Below are 18,576 nucleotides of genomic sequence, written 5' to 3'. Positions count from 1 at the left end.
ACCATTTCTTAAGATATTCCTTTGCTCTGAGGTATGGTGATCTCAGAGTTAGTATGCATAAGTTTAGGGGACGTTGGGTGCTTGCCCCTTGCAAAAAAGAAGTTTATAGAAAAAGAGCAATGTTTGAGATTTGCTCTTCTCCTGGATTTTTGGACTTTGTTTTTCAGAGTGTCAGCACTTGGCATTTGGAGTGCCAACATTTCAATAGGGCATATACTGCCATATAGCTCAACCTCTTAACAAATCTGGACAAAGTCAAAAGTAATGGGGGTGGGGAGACAAAAGCCCAAAAATAGGGATAGATTTTAAGTATTGGTCCTATAAGCTTAGAAAGTAGTTAAAATAACAGGTTTGGGTTTGCATGCATGAAGTCAGAAAGTCAAATGCATGTCAGTATTTAGTGACTCCAGTTCCCAGTATTTTTCCAGAAAACCATAACTTTTATGAGGAACAAACCAAAAGTTTAAGAAGAAAATCTGGACACTCAGTGAAAATCCAGACAGTTCAGAGGTACTGGTGCAGTGGTCTAGGAGCACATAGATTATGAAATCTTACTGCTACCCCAGTCTTAGCCTGTCTAATATGACCTTTGTAAATAATGCAGCTAGATAAAATTTCATGAATCAAAAACAGTTTAAAAATGCAAGGCTATTGAACCAAACTGTGAGACTACCCAGTGTAAGATGTTTTGAGATAAATGTATGTTCAGAAATCCTTTACACCATTGTAATACTTTAATCATCACTGTTCTTTCAGCAAAATGCAAACTTTATAGTGGAAAGAAAAAAAAAGTAAAGATCTGAGAAGGTCTGAAAAAAATCATGTAAAGCTGAGACATATTATGGCACAAAGACAATAAGTGCAAGTGAGGTTGGTTAGTCTGTCCTGAGTTTATTTTACAGTAAGCACTCATACTGTTTGCTGGCATTAGATTACTAAGCCTAGGATAAAGAATTACATCTCAACATACCTTCTGAATAATGCCCTTTAAATGGTCCTTACTTACCTCAGCCATGTATGCAATGGTGAAATTACTAGAGGGATCCTGTTGGTATGCCTTGACCACTTCCAAAAACTGCTTCTCCCAGAGGAGGGCATATTCATATTCATTTGTATTCCGAAGAAAATTATTTAATGAGAAGGTGAGAATAAGGGCCTCGGCTTCAGTATATTTTTCATCTGTTAGTGCAGAATAAAATAAAGCTGTCATTTGGAAAAATGGGATATAAGGATACTCAGTCATTGATCTTCTATCATTGCTTACTACATAAGCGTCATACTTGAAAAAAAGAAAGAAAACCAACTATAGAAAGAACAAAAAGCAAGCCTCGTAGTACTCCGCAATGCTACCACTCATCAAACTGAGTGAGAAAGGTACCAAACAGCAGACTGGAACAAATTTCGTTGACACAAATAATCCAAAATGAGTTTATTTCTTAAGCGCTTTTCGTCTGCTACTAATGGCAGACTTCTTCAGAGTAAACTCATCAAACTTCCCTCCTCATTTATACAAAAAACATAATGCATAATTGACTAATTAGTCTTATTTAACACTCGATACACATTTAAAAATTTAAAAAGACAGTAGCTGAAGTCCCTTTGAAACTAAAATTCATGTATCATTTGCACACTTTAAAACAAAAAAATCATACAATAAGTAATCTATTTCTTACATTTATCATAATTGTAAAAGTATATTTCAGTAAAAACCAAATTTATACATAAACAAATTCTAACCACAGACAAGTATTAGTAAATTACTTAATGAATGTGTGTTATATTTCATTAAAATTTATGTTCCATGTTTTTATATTAATCTTGTGATACTCTAACTTAAATCACATTGTCTAGGAAAACCTTAAACATTTAAATACATCTATTTTCATATTGTTTCATACCTATCTTTTTAAACTTAATAGACTAAGTATGCACCCTATGGAACATGTTTCATTTAGACCGGGAGGGTGGTATGTTTCCAACCTAATTTGCCATCCAAGTTCCAACGCTAATAATTTCAATGAGGCTGGACCGCCTCTACTATCTTGGTGAACTTGATCAATGCCAATGAATTTAAATTGGTGGTCAGGGTTCTCTGAAACATGTTTAGCTAGTGCATTTGTTAACTTTCGCTTTCTGATAGCATACTGATGTTCGTAAATTCTTTCTTTGAATTTACGTTCAGTTTTCCCTACATATTGGGCTGTACAGTTTTGGCATAGGGCTAAGTATACTATCAGTTTAGAATTACATGTGTATCTATGTCTAAGTTTAAATTCACCTTTGTTAGTTTCAAACCTATTTGATTCTATTATAAACCGGCAGTAATTACAGTTGTGACATCTGAACATACCTGGAGTTCTCACTAGCATGGGTTTTGTTTTGAACCACGATTTAAGGTTCCTACCTCTTCTATATGTCACTGAAGGAGTAGAGCCTAACTTGTTGGATACTGTCGAGTCTACCCCAAATAACTGCCAGTTATTCTGAATAATAGACCACAAATTGGTGCTGTCAACTGCAAACGTAGTGATGAATCTGGGAATGTCTGAATTATCTACTCTACTAAAGCCCACTAATGTCTCTGGACTTACCACTGTTGTTATACTCTCTTTCGCTTTCACCTGGAGTAGTGGCACATAAAAGTTGTTATTCCTTTTAATGGAAATCTCATCTATAAGTTCATTGACAAGACCACAAGGATAACCCCTACTTGAGAACATGAATTTAAGTGTGTTACATTCCTCTATAAAGTCTACCTCTCTGCTAATAATTCTTGCTGCTCTAACAAGCTGCCCTTTCACTACTGCACGTTTTTGTGTGTAAGGGTGACAGCTTGTGAAATGTAGTAGAGTGTTGGAATAAAGTGGTTTCCTATATACTTTAGAAATGTAACACATCATATTCGTATCCTTTGTTAGAAGAATGTCCAATTATGCTACCTCAATGTTACTAAAAAATGAGGTAAAAGTGAGGAAGTCAGTAGAATTATTCAAGAATTCAATGAATGAAGTGGCCTGTTCTTCATTCCCGTTAAAAAGGATGAAAATATCGTCCAAATAACAGGTATAATAGACCAACTTGTCTGAAAATGAAGGATTGTTTAAAACAAAAAGGTGTTCCCATTGGGCCATTACAAGGTTGGCCACGCTAGCTCCATAAGGTGAACCCATCCCTACTCCTACCGTTTGCAGATAGTAATTGTCGCCGAACATAAAGATGTTCCTTGGTAGTGTTAAATCAAGTAACTCTGCTACCAATAAGATGTCCCAATTCCTAGCCTCTCTGGCTCTCAACCTATCACAAACCCATTCAATGGCTGTTTCCTGAGGAATACTGGTATATAAATCTTTGACATCTATTGTCAGCAGGTTGTGGTGTACTTCAAACTGTATTTCATTGATTTTGGATAGGAAAGTCCATGAATCTTTACAGATCTGCGACTCCATAGCGACATACTTCCTTAAAATATGGTCAACAACCTTAGCGCAAGCATAGGTGGGTGATCCACGACTATCTATAAGTGGCCGCATGGGAGGGTCATTAATGCTCTTATGTATTTTCGGTATTCCGAATAAGTATGGAGTTCTAGGGTAAAGCGTGGTCATATAATTATACTGTTCTTGGTTAATCCTACAGTCAATGTACATCTCTTCTAAGTGGTCTTTAATTATTTTGTAGGCTGTGTTAATTTCATTTTTTGAACTCAAAGTATAAGCTTGAGTATCTAGAACTGATGACATACGTGTAAAATAGTCGCTGTTGTCAAAAATTACAACTCCTCCACCTTTGTCAGGTTTACATATCCGCAAGTTGTTCATTTGGAGACACCGAATATTCTCTAGTTCTTCTCTGTTTCTATGTACCATCCTATTGGTACGGCTCTTTATGTGCCTCCTGATGTCAAGTTCACACATTAATTCAAACATAGCTAAAAGTGGATGAAGGGGAGGATTAAAAGTACTAGAAATATATAACTGGTTGGTATCTTTTAAGTAAGCTTCCCCTCCCATCATCAACTTGAAATTGAGTTTACGTGTGAACATTTTGACATCAATTAAGGCTTGAACTAAATCTATATGATGGTGTGGCACATACGTTAGACCTTTGGCCATTAAATCTGCCATATCCACTGAGATTTCAACGTTAGTAAAATTGTACACATTGAAGTCACCCAATGAATTAGTGATGATGGTTGGTCCATGGTGTGTATTTCCATGACTTAACCCCACATCTTCTGTAAGTTCATAATTACTAGGTGAACTTACAGTGTGCATTAACGGTTGTTCCTCAGTGGATAAGGATGGTTCTGCCGTTGGCGTTGTGCTTTGGGTCGTGCTCCTAAAAAATTCCCCTGCTCATAATGTGAGTTGCGACTATTTGAATTATGTAGTTGGTGGATATCTGAATTGTTTTTATTCAACAATCTTTCACTTCTACGTAATTCATTATGAGACTCAGCTCTCTCACTGTCTTGAACTTCAGCCTGCTCCTCACCTCCATTTTTATTGGTGTCAGGCGAACTATTATGGACATGAGTGATACTAGGTGGGTTTAAGTTGACTCCATTCCCACGTGTGTTACCTTTCCCCTTCCAAACCTGACTAGAAGGAGGTTTAGGATACGCTAAGCCTTCCCTATATGCCTTAGAATCCCTGTCAAGTTTCTTAGATTTAATTGCCTGCAGTTTAACCAAATGTTCATCAATACTCTTATACAATTTACTGTATTCAAAACTATGGCTCTCAAATCTAATGTCAGTTTTAATCCTATCATCCAATATTGTTGCTTCACAGTTCAGTTGGTCGATTTGTAAAGCATAGTGTTTACTCATAAGTTTTAACAAATCAAACCCATGTCTATCATACATATTGCACAATTCAACATGAAAATCAGAATTAGCGATAAGACCTGTAGGATATTGAAAGTGCCTTAAACCTTTGGGCACTATTTTCCTAGATAAGCATTTATTAAAATATGCGATTTCAAGTTTTAATTTTTTAATTTTAAACAGTATACTATCAAACTCTTTCAAATTACTGTAAAATTCTGAATCAGCATTATCGTTTTGTAAATTAACTGTCACTTGTTCGTTGTTAAATGAAGGATTATTGTTAAACCAGTTGGAATAGTTAGGAACATTGTTCATGTTAGCACTCACCGGTACCGGCTCATACGTATTAGCTCCGACCATAGTAGGTGTATTCGAAACTAACTGAACAGTAGTCCTGTTACAAGGAACATTGTCAATAAGTATGTCCTCTGTAATGGTTGAAGAAAGTTCCCTTTGGTGTACAACAAATGTACTAGGATGCCGCATCGGTAAATTGTCAAGATTATCCGGAATAAAAGTTGGTACTGTTGATTGTAGAGGTTCACCGTCGGCTGGAATTCTCCTCCGCCTATCGTGATGGGTATTACCTAACTCTGCTGCAGTCGTAACCTTAGGAGCTACGAAACTCGGAATGTTACTGGTCGACTGTCGATCAGCTCACAAAATTGTATTCAAACAATTGTGGGAAACAGAGTTACCCACTACGTTGTTCCCCAAAGCGTTATTAGTTCCATTGCCAATGTCGAGTGGAATTTCTTGTGGTGTACCTTGTAGAAAAGGAGCTACATCGAACCCAGGTTTAATAATAGTGCCATTTAGTGTGTTATTATGCATACGATCAGTATTGTTCATTGAAACCACTTTAGTAGAAAGAAAAATACCTTGTGCTTTTTCAAGCCTATCAATACGTGACAACACTGCTTCCAATTTACATAATAATAAGTCAAACGAGTTATTCTTAGTGTTCCGTTCATTGGAATTGGTAATAGCTGCTGGTTGGTTATCAGATGCAGGTGAAATCCTTGCTTCTGAATTCTCGGATCTTAATAATTCCGGTGTTGCATTCGGAAAAACACTGGCTGGCTCACATTGAGACTCGGACGTCATACTTGAAAAAAAGAAAACCAACTATAGAAAGAACAAAAAGCAAGCCTCGTAGTACACCGCAATGCTACCACTCATCAAACTGAGTGAGAAAGGTACCAAACAGCAGACTGGAACAAATTTCGTTGACACAAATAATCCAAAATGAGTTTATTTCTTAAAGCCTGCTACTAATGGCAGACTTCTTCAAAGTAAACTCATCAAACTTCCCTCCTCATTTATACAAAAAACATAATGCATAATTGATTAATTAGTCTTATTTAACACTCGAAACACATTTAAAAATTTAAAAAGACAGTAGCTGAAATCCATTTGAAACTAAAATTCATGTATCATTTGCACACTTTAAAACAAAAGTATCATACGATAAGTAACCTATTTCCTACATTTATCATAATTATAAAAGTATATTTCAGTGAAAACCAAGTTTATACATAAACAAATTCTAACCACAGGCAAATATTAATAAATTACTTAATGAATGTATGTTGTATTTCATTAAAATTTATATTCCATGTTTTTATATTAATCTTGTGATACTCTAACTTTAATCACGATGTCTAAGAAAACATTAAACATTTAAATACATCTATTTTCATATTGTTTCATACCTATCTTTTTAAACTTAATAGACTAAGTATGCACCCTATGGAACATGTTCATGTTCATGTGTGCAAATGATACATGAATTTTAGTTTCAAATGGATTTCAGCTACTGTCTTTTTAAATTTTTAAATGTGTTTCGAGTGTTAAATAAGACTAATTAATCAATTATGCATTATGTTTTTTGTATAAATGAGGAGGGAAGTTTGATGAGTTTACTCTGAAGAAGTCTGCCATTAGTAGCAGACAAAGCTAAGAAATAAACTCATTTTGGATTATTTGTGTCAACGAAATTTGTTCCAGTCTGCTGTTTGGTACCTTTCTCACTCAGTTTGATGAGTGGTAGCATTGCGGAGTACTACGAGGTTTACTACATAAGCGTGCCTGATAAACTTTTATTACATATCTTGGGATAGTATATGTAATTATAGGTATTTGTGTGGGCATTTGGATGCATATACACACACAAATATATACATATATATATATATATATATATATATATATATATATATATATATATATATATATATATATATATATAAGGTCCCTATTAAATAAATGAAAACTCTAAATGTTGAACAACCAAATATCTGAAAAGGCCGTTCCTCAAAATTAATATTGTGGGGGACTGTGCCCCCCACACCCCCCACTACTTATTATATACCAACTCCGAGATCACACTACAGTGAGGAAAGGGCAAATTTTCCAGTCTTCACTGTACCACAATCTTACAATAGCAATATCAAGGAATAGCCTTTTCAGATATTTGGACATTCGACATTTAGAGTTTTTGTTTATTTAATAGGGGCCCTATATATATATATATATATATATATATATATATATATATATATATATATATATATATGTATATATATATATATATATATATATATATATATATATATATATATATATATATATATAAAACATACATTTATATATATATATATCTACATATATATATATATATATATATATATATATACACAAATATATACAAATGTATGTATTTATATATATATATATATATATATATATATATATATATATACACACACACATACACACATATAAATGCATATGTATATGTATATGTATGTGTGTGTGTGTGTGTATATATATACACACACACACACACACACACACACACACACACACACTCACAGACACACACTCACAGACACACACTCACACACCACACACACACACACACACACACACACACACACACACACACACACACACACACACACACACACACACACACACTACCTCACTCATGGTCTCCTCAACAAAACTAGCCATAGCGTCAGTATTTGAACCATCACTAGATAAGAGGTTCTAATAATCTTAATGACAAAGTTAAAGACATACGGATGAGAGTTATAATTATCTAACAGTAGAAATGAAGTCATTATACTCTTTTATTCTATTGTTCTGAAGTGCATTTGGTTAGAATATGTATCTGTTAGTCGAGGTTGTTATGTGACTGTCACTAGAGATTGGTAATATGTATCTATTACTAGAGACTGACAATATAGGTTCTGTGTTTACTAGGTTAACAACCACAAGGGCCTTTTTAAGCCTAGTCATGCATCCCAAATCTCTGACAAGTTCTGATACCCTTGATAAGTGTAAGCATGGGTCTGGGAGATGAACAATTTACAGTTTACCTCTGTCCATTAGAGAAATAGGTGCCAAACCAGAGATGAATTTCCAGTTTCCCACCTAATTGTCCAATTGAATTGAGTTAGGAAGGAACTCTGCTTCACATGGATGGGGAGACTGTTCCATAGACGGGGGTAGTCTCTTGGATACATACTTACCTCTCCAGCAGGTCCTATTTATATCGCAGCCAAGGTTTAAGTCTTTAAAATGGGTAATTCAGGTGCTGTTTGTTTTGTGGATTTACAGGAGGTCCATCAGAGTGGGGTTTGACAATGCCCTGTATGCCAGGCATAGATCTCCCCTCAAAAGCCTGTAGGAGACAGAATACAAACATAGAGCCTTGAGGTGGTCTGCAAAGGGCATATTACTTATGCCCTGTATTCTTTTAGTGAGGAACTCTGTGGAAGTTTCAGTTGTTGGGTATGCCTAGTTAGGTACATACCAAAGGGGGCATTGTACTCAATAATAGGTATAATTAATGCCGAATACAGTGGAACAATGACTTCTGTGGACTTAGATGTCATACGTTTGTTTATAAGCTGCACAACATAGAATGATTTCCTCACTACTGTAGACACATGATGATCAAAGGCTAGATTACTATCTATGTGTGTCCCTAAGTCCCTGACTACTGGGTCAACTCTAAGGGGTGTGTTGTCAATATGATAGTTATCAGGGATGGATGACTTCCCAAAGGATACTATTATGCATTTCTTGGCATTTAGTTTTAGTTCATGGCTCTGACACCAGTTGTCTGTCTGTGTCAGCACCTCCTGGAGAACATTTGTGTTAGTGTGAGATTCAATGACAGCTCCTAATTTGCAATCATCTGCAAATTTAGTCAGCCAGAGACCACTGACATTTACCTTGACTTCTGAAAAGTAAATGCCAAAAAGGAGTGGTCCAAGGACTGATCCCTGAGGGACTCCATCTGTGACTGGCCTCTTTGTAGAGGTGGAGTCCCCAATTCTAGCTTCCTGAGTCCTGTCTGTGAGCCAGTTGGCTATCCACTGGGTGAAATATGGGTTTGTACTTAACCTCCTGAGTTTGTTAACAATACCTGAGTGGGGTATTGTGTCAAATGCCTTGGCCAGGTCAAGGTAGGCAGTGTAAACAACTTTGCCCTCATCCATTACTTTGGTGACATTCTCGAAGAAGTCTACCAGGCTGAGTAGGCGTGATCTGCCCTTGACAAAACCAAACTGGGTTGGCTCCAGTGTCTGGAGGTTTATTATATCTCTGTTGATCATCTCCATGATAATTCTTTTCATTGCTTTACATGTAAGACTTGTGAGACTTATGGGTCTGTAGTTTCCAGGATCTGTAGATGGCCCACCTTTGTGCAGAGGGATGACTGTTGCCATTCTCCATTCATGAGGTATGAAACCTGTTTTAAGACTACGGTTGAATAGTAATTCCAGAGGCCCTGATAGGTCATGTTTTATGCTATTTAGAAGGCATCCTGAGATATTGTCTGGGCCCACTGATGCAGTGTTCTTGGTCTTAGAGAGAGCATTAAGGACCTGTTCCTTAATGATAGTGGGGGAGTTAAATTTGATGATATTTCCTGAGGAAAGACTGAGGGGGTGAGAGGGGTAAAGTTGGAGCTGAATTTATCATCCAGGAGGTTTGCCATATCTTCTGGCTCAGTATAGGTGGCTCCATTTACAATGAGCTCTGCACACAATTGTGTATTGCCTTTGAGGTTGCGGACATAGCTAAAGAATGCTTGTGGTTGCCCTTGGCCTGGGATGCTAAAAGTACCTCAAATTTGGCTTTGGTATATTTTATTTGTCCTCTGAGTTGTTTAGTTTGATGAGAGTGCTTTTATCCTGCTGAGTGCTGCACCTCCTAATTTGTGTCATACTTTTCTTCCTCCTGTTATACAGCCACCATGTATCTGTTACCAGAGACTGGTAATATGCATCTATCACTACAGATTGGTAATATGTATATCTTTCTAGAAATTGGTAGTATTTATCAATTATTAGAGACTAGTAATATGTATCTATTGCTAGAAATTGGTAGTATGTATGTATTACTAGAAACTGGTAATATGTATCTCTTACTAGAGGCTGACAATATGTATCTGTTACAAGAGACTGGTAATATGTGTCTATCACTAGAGATTGGTAATGTGTCTCTATTACTAGAAACTGGTAAGTGTATTTCTTACTAGAGGCTGGCAATATATATCTTTTACTAGACACTGATAATATGTATCTATCACTAGAGATTGTTAATATGTATCTATTACAAGAGACTGGTAATATATCTGTTAATAAAGATTGGTAATATGTATCTGTTACTAGAGTCTGGTAATATATATCTGTTAGTTGAGACTGGTAATATTTATCTGTTACTAGACATTGGTAATATGAATCTGTTACTAGAGACTGGTAATATGTAACTATTACCAGAGATTGGTAGTATGTACCTGTTACTAGAGACTGGTAATATCTAGCTGTTACTAGAGATTGGTAATATGTATCTGTTACTGGTAATATACATCTGTGACTAGAGAGTCGTAATATGTATCTGTCACCAGAGACTGGTAATATACATCTGTGACTAGAGAGTCGTGATATGTATCTGTCACCAGAGACTGGTAATGTACATCTGTTACTAGAGAGTGGTGATGTGTATCTGGTACAAGAGATTGGTAATATTGTAATATGCATCTGTTACTAGAGTCTGGTAATATGTATCTGCTATTAGAGATTGGTAATATGTATAAGTTACTAAAGAGCTGTAATATGCATTTGTTACTAGAAACTGGCAATATGTATCTTTTACTAGAGGCTGGTAAAATGTATCTATTACTAGAGATTGGTATTATGTATCTGTTACTGGAGACTGGTAGTATGCATTTGTTATTAGCGAATGGTAATATGTATCTTTTACCAGAGACTGGTAATATGTATCTGTTACTAGAAACTAGTAACATGTATCTGCTACTAGAAACTCGTAATATGTTTCTGTTACTATAGCTAAGATATATATTGATTCTGTCTGTTGAACTCTTGCAATGATCACACTCCATGCTGACTATTTGGGCCATTTCTTCAATGTGGAAGACTGCCTCAAATTGTGCAGTTACTTGACTGCATATCTCAATCCAATATTAGTGCAATACTCAATAAGTTGAGCCAATTCACTGGTCATCAGGGGCCGTAGTAAGGCCAGAGATATGTCTCATTTTAGTGCAATGTCTAATGCTGGTCTGTAACTCAGTCACAGTGCAATACTCATGAATGTCTCATACTGGGCAGTACTCAATGTAAGTCTTTAATGCAATGTCTTACGTCAGTACTGTGTAATACTCAAGCAAGTAAAGCGAACACTATATAATAAATGTTAAAGTGAGTTTTATGTGCAATATTAGGATTATCTCGCTAAAACATTATGGTATAGAGTAAGTAGTTATATATGTATTAATGTCTTGTCATAATTAAGTCTATGTGATATCTGCACATTTGAGCCCATAGATACAGAATTTTGTTCAGTTTTTGTACTTGTGTGATTTTAAATGATAATAAAGTTTACTTTTACATGTTTGAATTACTAGAGATTGGTAATATATAACTGTTACTAGAAGCAGGTAATATGTATCTATTACTAGAGATTAGGTAATATGTATCTGTTATTAGAGATTGGTAATATGTATTTTTATTAGAGATTGATAACGCGTATCTTTTATCAGACACTGGTAATATGTATCTGTTACTAGAGTGTGGTAATATGTATCTGTTACTAGAGTCTGGGAATATGAATCTGTTACTAGAGATTGGGAATATGTATCTTTTTCTAGACACTGGTAATATATATATGTTACTAGAGACTGGTAATATGTCTGTGTTACTAGATGCTGGTAATATGTATCTTTTATTAGATACATTTATCTACCACTAGAGACTGGTAATTTGAATCTGTTAGTAGTAATATGTATTTGTTACTACAGAATGGTAATGTATATCTGTTACTTGAGACTTGTAAGATGTACATTTTCCTAGAGACTGATAATATATAAGTTTTACTAGAGATTGGTAATATGTATCTGTTACTAGAAACTGGTAAAACCTTTCTATTAATATAGATAAGTAATATGTTTAAATTACTAGAGACTAGTAATATATACCTGTTACTAGAGACTAGTAATATATACCTGTTACTAGAGACTGGTAATATGTGTATGTTACTAAATGCTGATAATATGTATCTTTTACTAGAGACCAGTAATATTTATGTACTACTAAAGACTGGTAATTTGAATCTGCTGCTAGTAATATGTATTTGTTACTACAGAATGGTAATATGTATCTGCTACTCGAGGCCAGTAATATGTACGTTTTCCTAGAGACTGGTAATTTATACCTTTTACTAGAGATCGGTAATATATATCTGTTACTAGATTGATTTAAAAGCCTACGTTTGTGCTTGTTTCCCACCTTTCCTGTAACTAGTATAGTTCAGATACAGATTTGCTGTATCCAGGACTGTTTGTAAGCTTCTGAGCCCCCCAAGCCTTTCTGTGTTGGAGGGAAGCCTTCTAGCTTATCAGTGGGAGTGGTAAGTACTAGGTAGCCTATCTACCCCAAGAGTGGTTTCTGGTCCAGAAATTTTAGTTTATTGGCCGTTTGGCAGTTTTTCCATTGCTTTCAACTTACTGATTTAAAAGCCTGCATTTGCACTTGTTTCCCATCTTTCCTGTAACTAGTCTAGCCCAGATACAGATTTGCTGTATCCAAGACTGTTTGTAAGCTTCTGGGTCCCCCAAGCCTTTCTGTGTTGGAGGTAAGCCTTCTACCTTATCAATGGGAGTGGTAAGCACTAGGTAGCCTATCTACCACAAGAGTTGTTTCTGGCCCAGAAATTGTGGTTTATAGGCTGTTTGGGCAGTTTTTCCATCTGTTTCAACCTTCTGGTTTAAAAGCCGATGTTTGCGCTTGTTTCCCACATTTTCTGTAACTAGTTTAGTCCAGATACAGATTTGCTGTATCCAGGACTGCTTGTAAGCTTCTGAGCTCCCCAAGCCTTTCTATGTTGGAGGGAAGCCTTCTAGCTTATCAGTGGGAGTGGTAAGCACTAGGTAGCCTATCTATCACAAGAGTGGTTTCTGGCCCAGAAATTGTAGTTTATTGGCTGTTTGGGCGGTTTTTCCATCTCTTTCAACTTTCTGGTTTAAAAGCCCATGTTTGGGCTTGTTTCCCACCTTTTCTGTAACTAGTCTAGTCCTGATACAGATTTGCTGTATCCAGGACTGTTTGTAAGCTTGTGAGTCCCCCAAGCCTTTCTGTGTTGGAGGGAAGCATTCTAGCTTATCAGTGGAAGTGGTAAGCACTAGGTAGCCTATCTACCACAAGATCCAGGTACAGATTCTTAGTTTTAGCACTTGAATTTGCTTATTCATGCTCAGCAATTGTTCAGAACTTGTTGTCAGCACTAAATATGCTACAAATTACTACAGCACTCAACCTTCCTCTTTACCTAGAGGAAACAGTTTTTGTAATTACTTTCCTCATTTGCTTAGAGATAAACAGCTCTTATACTCACTTTCCTCACTTGTCTAGAGGAAAGTAGTTTTTTTATTCAGGCATGTCCAAGGGTCAGCTCCCAGTGTTCTCTCCTGTCTATCTGATGAATCTGGGCATCTTGGGGCAATGTAGCAATTGCCTCATGTACACTGACAACCCTCTCCTTACCACCCATCACCACAACCTGTGAGAGATGCACTTATCTAGCCAAACTGGAGATAAAGCTCTCTCCAACCAAGACTGAACTTGACAGTCAAGAGGAGAAGGTAAACACTTGCACCACACCACACCACACTCATCGCATAGTCCCACTAAACCTACACCACCAAAATCCACACATAGAAATACAAAAACATTTGCGGAGACTCTCAATAATAATCTGCTCAAGCAACAGAGACCTCCAAAGCAGAAACATAAGCAACCTCCACCCCCCAACACAACCCAAATGACACATAGCCCACAGACTCAGTGTGCCAATAAACCACAGCCCATAAGGCAAAACAACGTACCCAACACACTAGTCATAGGTGACTATAGTCAGGCACACTGATGTCCCACTCACCAGGCTAAACAAGGAGAAGGTTACTGTCAGCTGCCTGTCAGGTGCCAGGATCCACCACATAACCCACGCAATCAGGTCACTCCACAACAAGTACAAATTTGACTCTATCATTGTCCATGTTGGTGTGAATGACCTGAGACATACCTCCCTGGACTACATGAAAAGAGACATGGAAGAGCTCTCCAATCTTGTAGCCCAGGCAGGTATGACCTTAGCCCTGAGTAGCATCCTGCCATAGCCCAGAATGATACCGGAGTACAAGGACAAAAATGATTGACTTTCAACAATTGGCTAAGCTTCTGGTGTCATTCTAAGGGGATCCAGTATTTGTCTCCCTGGGATGACATGGTCGGCAGACCACGATGCTTTGCCAGAGATGGCTGCACCTGTTGCCCCTGGGATTCCAGATACTGGCTAAGGGTCTTGCCGCTCCTATAGTGCCTTTTTTAGGCAAGGTTCAAATGACAAATTCACCACCGTAACAGGAACAGGCAAGCAAAAACTGAGGGTAATGCTATTCAATGCTAGAAGTCTAAACCTCAAAATGCACTCACTGAAGACACTTCTTAAAATGGAGGGCATCGATATCTGTGCAATGACTGAGACCTGGTTCAAGGCTCCAGGGAGCACTCCTGCATTACCAGGCTATAACTCATACCACACTTTTCGGCCATCTAACCTCGACCAGAACACCAAAGGTGGAGGTGTGTCCATATTCATTTAGGATATCCACACCTCCAGGCTAGTTGCACAGCATAATGCATCCGAGGTTATACAAGTGCAACTAACTCTGGGCAAAACTGCAATCCAAATTGTAGCTTGCAACTGATCCCCCACCATGCCCCAGGATTCCCACTCCTCTTTTCCTGATATACTGGAAAATATTAGGGTTCAACCAAACACCCTAATAATGGGTGATTTCAACTACCCCACCATTACCTGGGAAAACTACTCATGTCCTTTGCTCAGCGCTTTCTGAAATTCATAAATACCAGTGCCCTGGGATCAACTTATCCACACCCCCACCAGGGGCAACAATATCCCAGACCTAGTCTATTACCAACATGAGTGACCGGTGTTCTACACCCGAAGTTAACTCCTCATTGGTCAGATCCAAACATAAGCTAATCACCCTAGATATCCACATCCCACCTCCACCCACCATTAAGGAAACCATGGTAAAAAATTTCTCCAAAGTCAACTTCATGCTTCTTAAGACAGAAGTGGCGAACTTCATGAGACCCATGCAGATGGACAATACAGTTATGACTGCTGAATCCTACACAAATGCACACTATAAGCACTTGCAGGAGTGCATGGATCATGCTATCCCAAACAGAACCAAGACGCTAGCCTCCAAAAAAAGGAAGCCAATCTGGTGGTCCCCTGCCATAAACAAACTCTACAACAGAAGGAAGAAACTGCTGCAAAAGAGAGTAAAGTTCCATGAGTGGAGGAGCTGCCTGGTCAGCCTCAGTAAGAAGCTGAGATCCCTCATAAAATCCTCCAAAGCTAGCTAGAAAAACAAAATCACCACTGATTCTAAGGGCAACTGCAAAGAATTCTATAGCTATGTCAAGAATCTCAATGGCAATACCCAGATCTACTCTGAGTTACATCACAACGGCATGAAAATTACAGAACCAACTGATATTGCCAACATCCTGGCAGATAGGTTCAGTGCTAACTTTATCCCCCTCTCACCCCCTAAAGGGCCCATATCTATACAGGAAGAATGCAGAGTCCCTGTAATCACATCTATGCAGGTAAAAGCTGCACCCTCTAAAACCAAAAACACAGCATTCATGGGACTGGACAACATCCCAGGCTGCATTTTATGTGAACTTCAGAATAAACTGGCTCCCCACCTAAGCACCATGTTCAATCATAGTCTCACATCAGGCTTTGTGCCCACTGAATGGTGCACAGCAACAGTTATCCCACTCCACAAAGGGGGAGCCACCATTGATCCTGGGAACTATCGCCCTATTAGCCTGATGAGCCTGGTCTGCAAGGCCATGGAACGTATCATCATGGAACTCATAAACAAAGACATTGGTAACCTCCAAACTCTGGACCCCACCCAGTTCAGGTTTGTGAAAGGCAGATCATGCCTTCTGAACCTGAACAACTTCTTTGAGGCAGTCACCAAAGCCATAGACGAGAGTAAGGTGGTTCACACAGCCAACCTTGACCTTGCCAAGGCTTTCAACATCATCCTCCATTCTGGAATTATAGCTAAACTCACTAAACTAGGTATAAATCCCTATGTCACAAGATGGGTTGCCAACTGGCTCACTGACAGAACCCACAATGTAAAAGTTGCAGACTCCAAATCTGACTTCAAACCAGTGACAAGTGGAGTACCACAGGGTTCAGTCCTGGGACCTCTCCTGTTTGGTATCTACTTCTCTGAAGTACATGCTAACACAGAAGGCCTCTGGCTAACGAAGTTTGCAGATGACTGCAAACTAGGAGTCATAGTTGAGTCCCCAAATGATGTGGACCTCCTACAGAAGGGCCTCACTGAGACAGATGCCTGGTGTCAGAGGCATGGCCTCAAGCTCAATGCCAAAAAGTGCATTGTCATCCCTTTGGTAAAAACTCTGTACCCATGAACTACCACATAAACGACAGTCTACTTAATGCCAAATGTGTGATAAGAGACCTTGGGACCCAGGTGGACAGTAGTCTCTCCTTTGATAATCTCATTGCTGCAATAGTCAGGAAATCCTTTTATGTGGCACACCTCATCACAAAAGTGTTCTCATCCAGGAAAAAAGAGGTCATTGTTCCTCTCTACTCAGCACTCATTAGACCCACTATAGAGTACAACGCCCCTTTTGGAATGTACCTCACAAGACATCTGCAGCAGCTGGAAAGGCCACAGAAGCACCTCACAATGAGGATTACTGTCCTTAGACAGATGCCCTACACTGACCATCTAAAAAAACTCCAGCTTTATTCTGTAGCATATCGCCTACTCTGAGGAGATCTCTACCTAACATATAAAGCTATGTTAAACTCAGAGCTGGTGAACATGCTACACCTAAAGAAATCCCAATCTCTCTGAGCTACACTCTCTAGGGACCTAAACCTTGTCACCACAATAAACAGGACATGCTGGAGGGATAGATTCCTGTCCCAGAGACTTCCTCTACTCTGGAACAAGCTACCCATCTATGTCAAGCAAAGTTCCTCATTAGCACTCTTCAAGAAAAATCTTGATGAGTGGATGGGAAATAGGAAATACACCCCGGGATCACTTCTGTGGCTCTGCTTGACAGGGGCACAGGAAATTAACTTTCTTTGGTGGCATAAGCCAGAGAACCTTGTTGGCTAGGCTTACTTAGGCCCTTGGGCTGATAGCCTAGTACCTACCCATGAACCTATGAGCCCATGAAACTGGTAATTTGAATCTGTTACTAGAGACTGGTAATATGTATCTGTTATTTGAGAATGGTAATATGTATCTATTACTAAAGATTGGTAATATGTATCTATTACTAGAGATTGGTAATATGTATCTGTTACTAAATATGAATCTGTTACTAGACACTGGTAAATTGTGTGTGTTCGTTGAGGTTGGTAATATGTATCTATTACTAGAGACTGGTAATGTGTATCTGTTACTAAATATGAATCTGTTACTAGACACTGGTTAAATTGTATTTGTTAGTTGAGACTGGTAATATGTATCAGTTACTAGAGGATCGGTAATAAGTATCTTTTACTAGAGACTGGTAATATGTATCTATTACTAGAGACTGGTAATATGTGTGTGTTACTAGTAATATGTATCTGCTAATACAGATTGGTTATTGATGTATGTATATATATATCTATATATATATATATATCTATATATATATATCTATATATATATATATATATATATATATATATATATATATATGTATATATTACTATATGTTGGTAATATGTGTCTGTTACTAGAGACTGGTAATATGTATCTGATACTAGAGATTGGTAATATATATTTGTTACAAAATACTGACAATATGCATCTGTTACTAGACATTAGTAATATGTATCTGTTACTAGAGGTTCCTAATATGTATTTCTTGCTAGATATTTGTAATCTGTATCTATTACTAAAGATTAGTAATATGTATGTTTTACCAGAGACTGGTAATATGTATCTGTTATCAGAGTCTGATAATATGCATCTGTTACTGGAGACTGGTAAAATGTATCTGTTTCTAGAGACTGCTAATGTGAATCTCTGCCCAGAGGTTGGTAGTATG

General features: G+C 37.6%; 1 protein-coding gene across 1 annotated transcript in view; it reads right to left on the bottom strand.

The window, feature by feature from the left end:
- NPC1L1 (NPC1 like intracellular cholesterol transporter 1) overlaps window positions 1-18,576 on the bottom strand; it is a 243,697-nt gene that overhangs the window by 166,656 nt on the left and 58,465 nt on the right. The window contains exon 6 of the mRNA XM_044082234.1: window positions 1,007-1,179. Within this exon, the coding sequence (XP_043938169.1) occupies window positions 1,007-1,179 (173 nt within the window). The remainder of the gene's footprint in view (window positions 1-1,006; window positions 1,180-18,576) is intronic.

This window comes from Protopterus annectens, chromosome 9.part0 (assembly GCF_019279795.1).
Source record: "Protopterus annectens isolate FY-2018-M chromosome 9.part0, PAN1.0, whole genome shotgun sequence".
Classification (NCBI taxonomy): domain Eukaryota; kingdom Metazoa; phylum Chordata; order Ceratodontiformes; family Protopteridae; genus Protopterus; species Protopterus annectens.
This window is presented reverse-complemented; position numbering and strand designations above follow the sequence as displayed.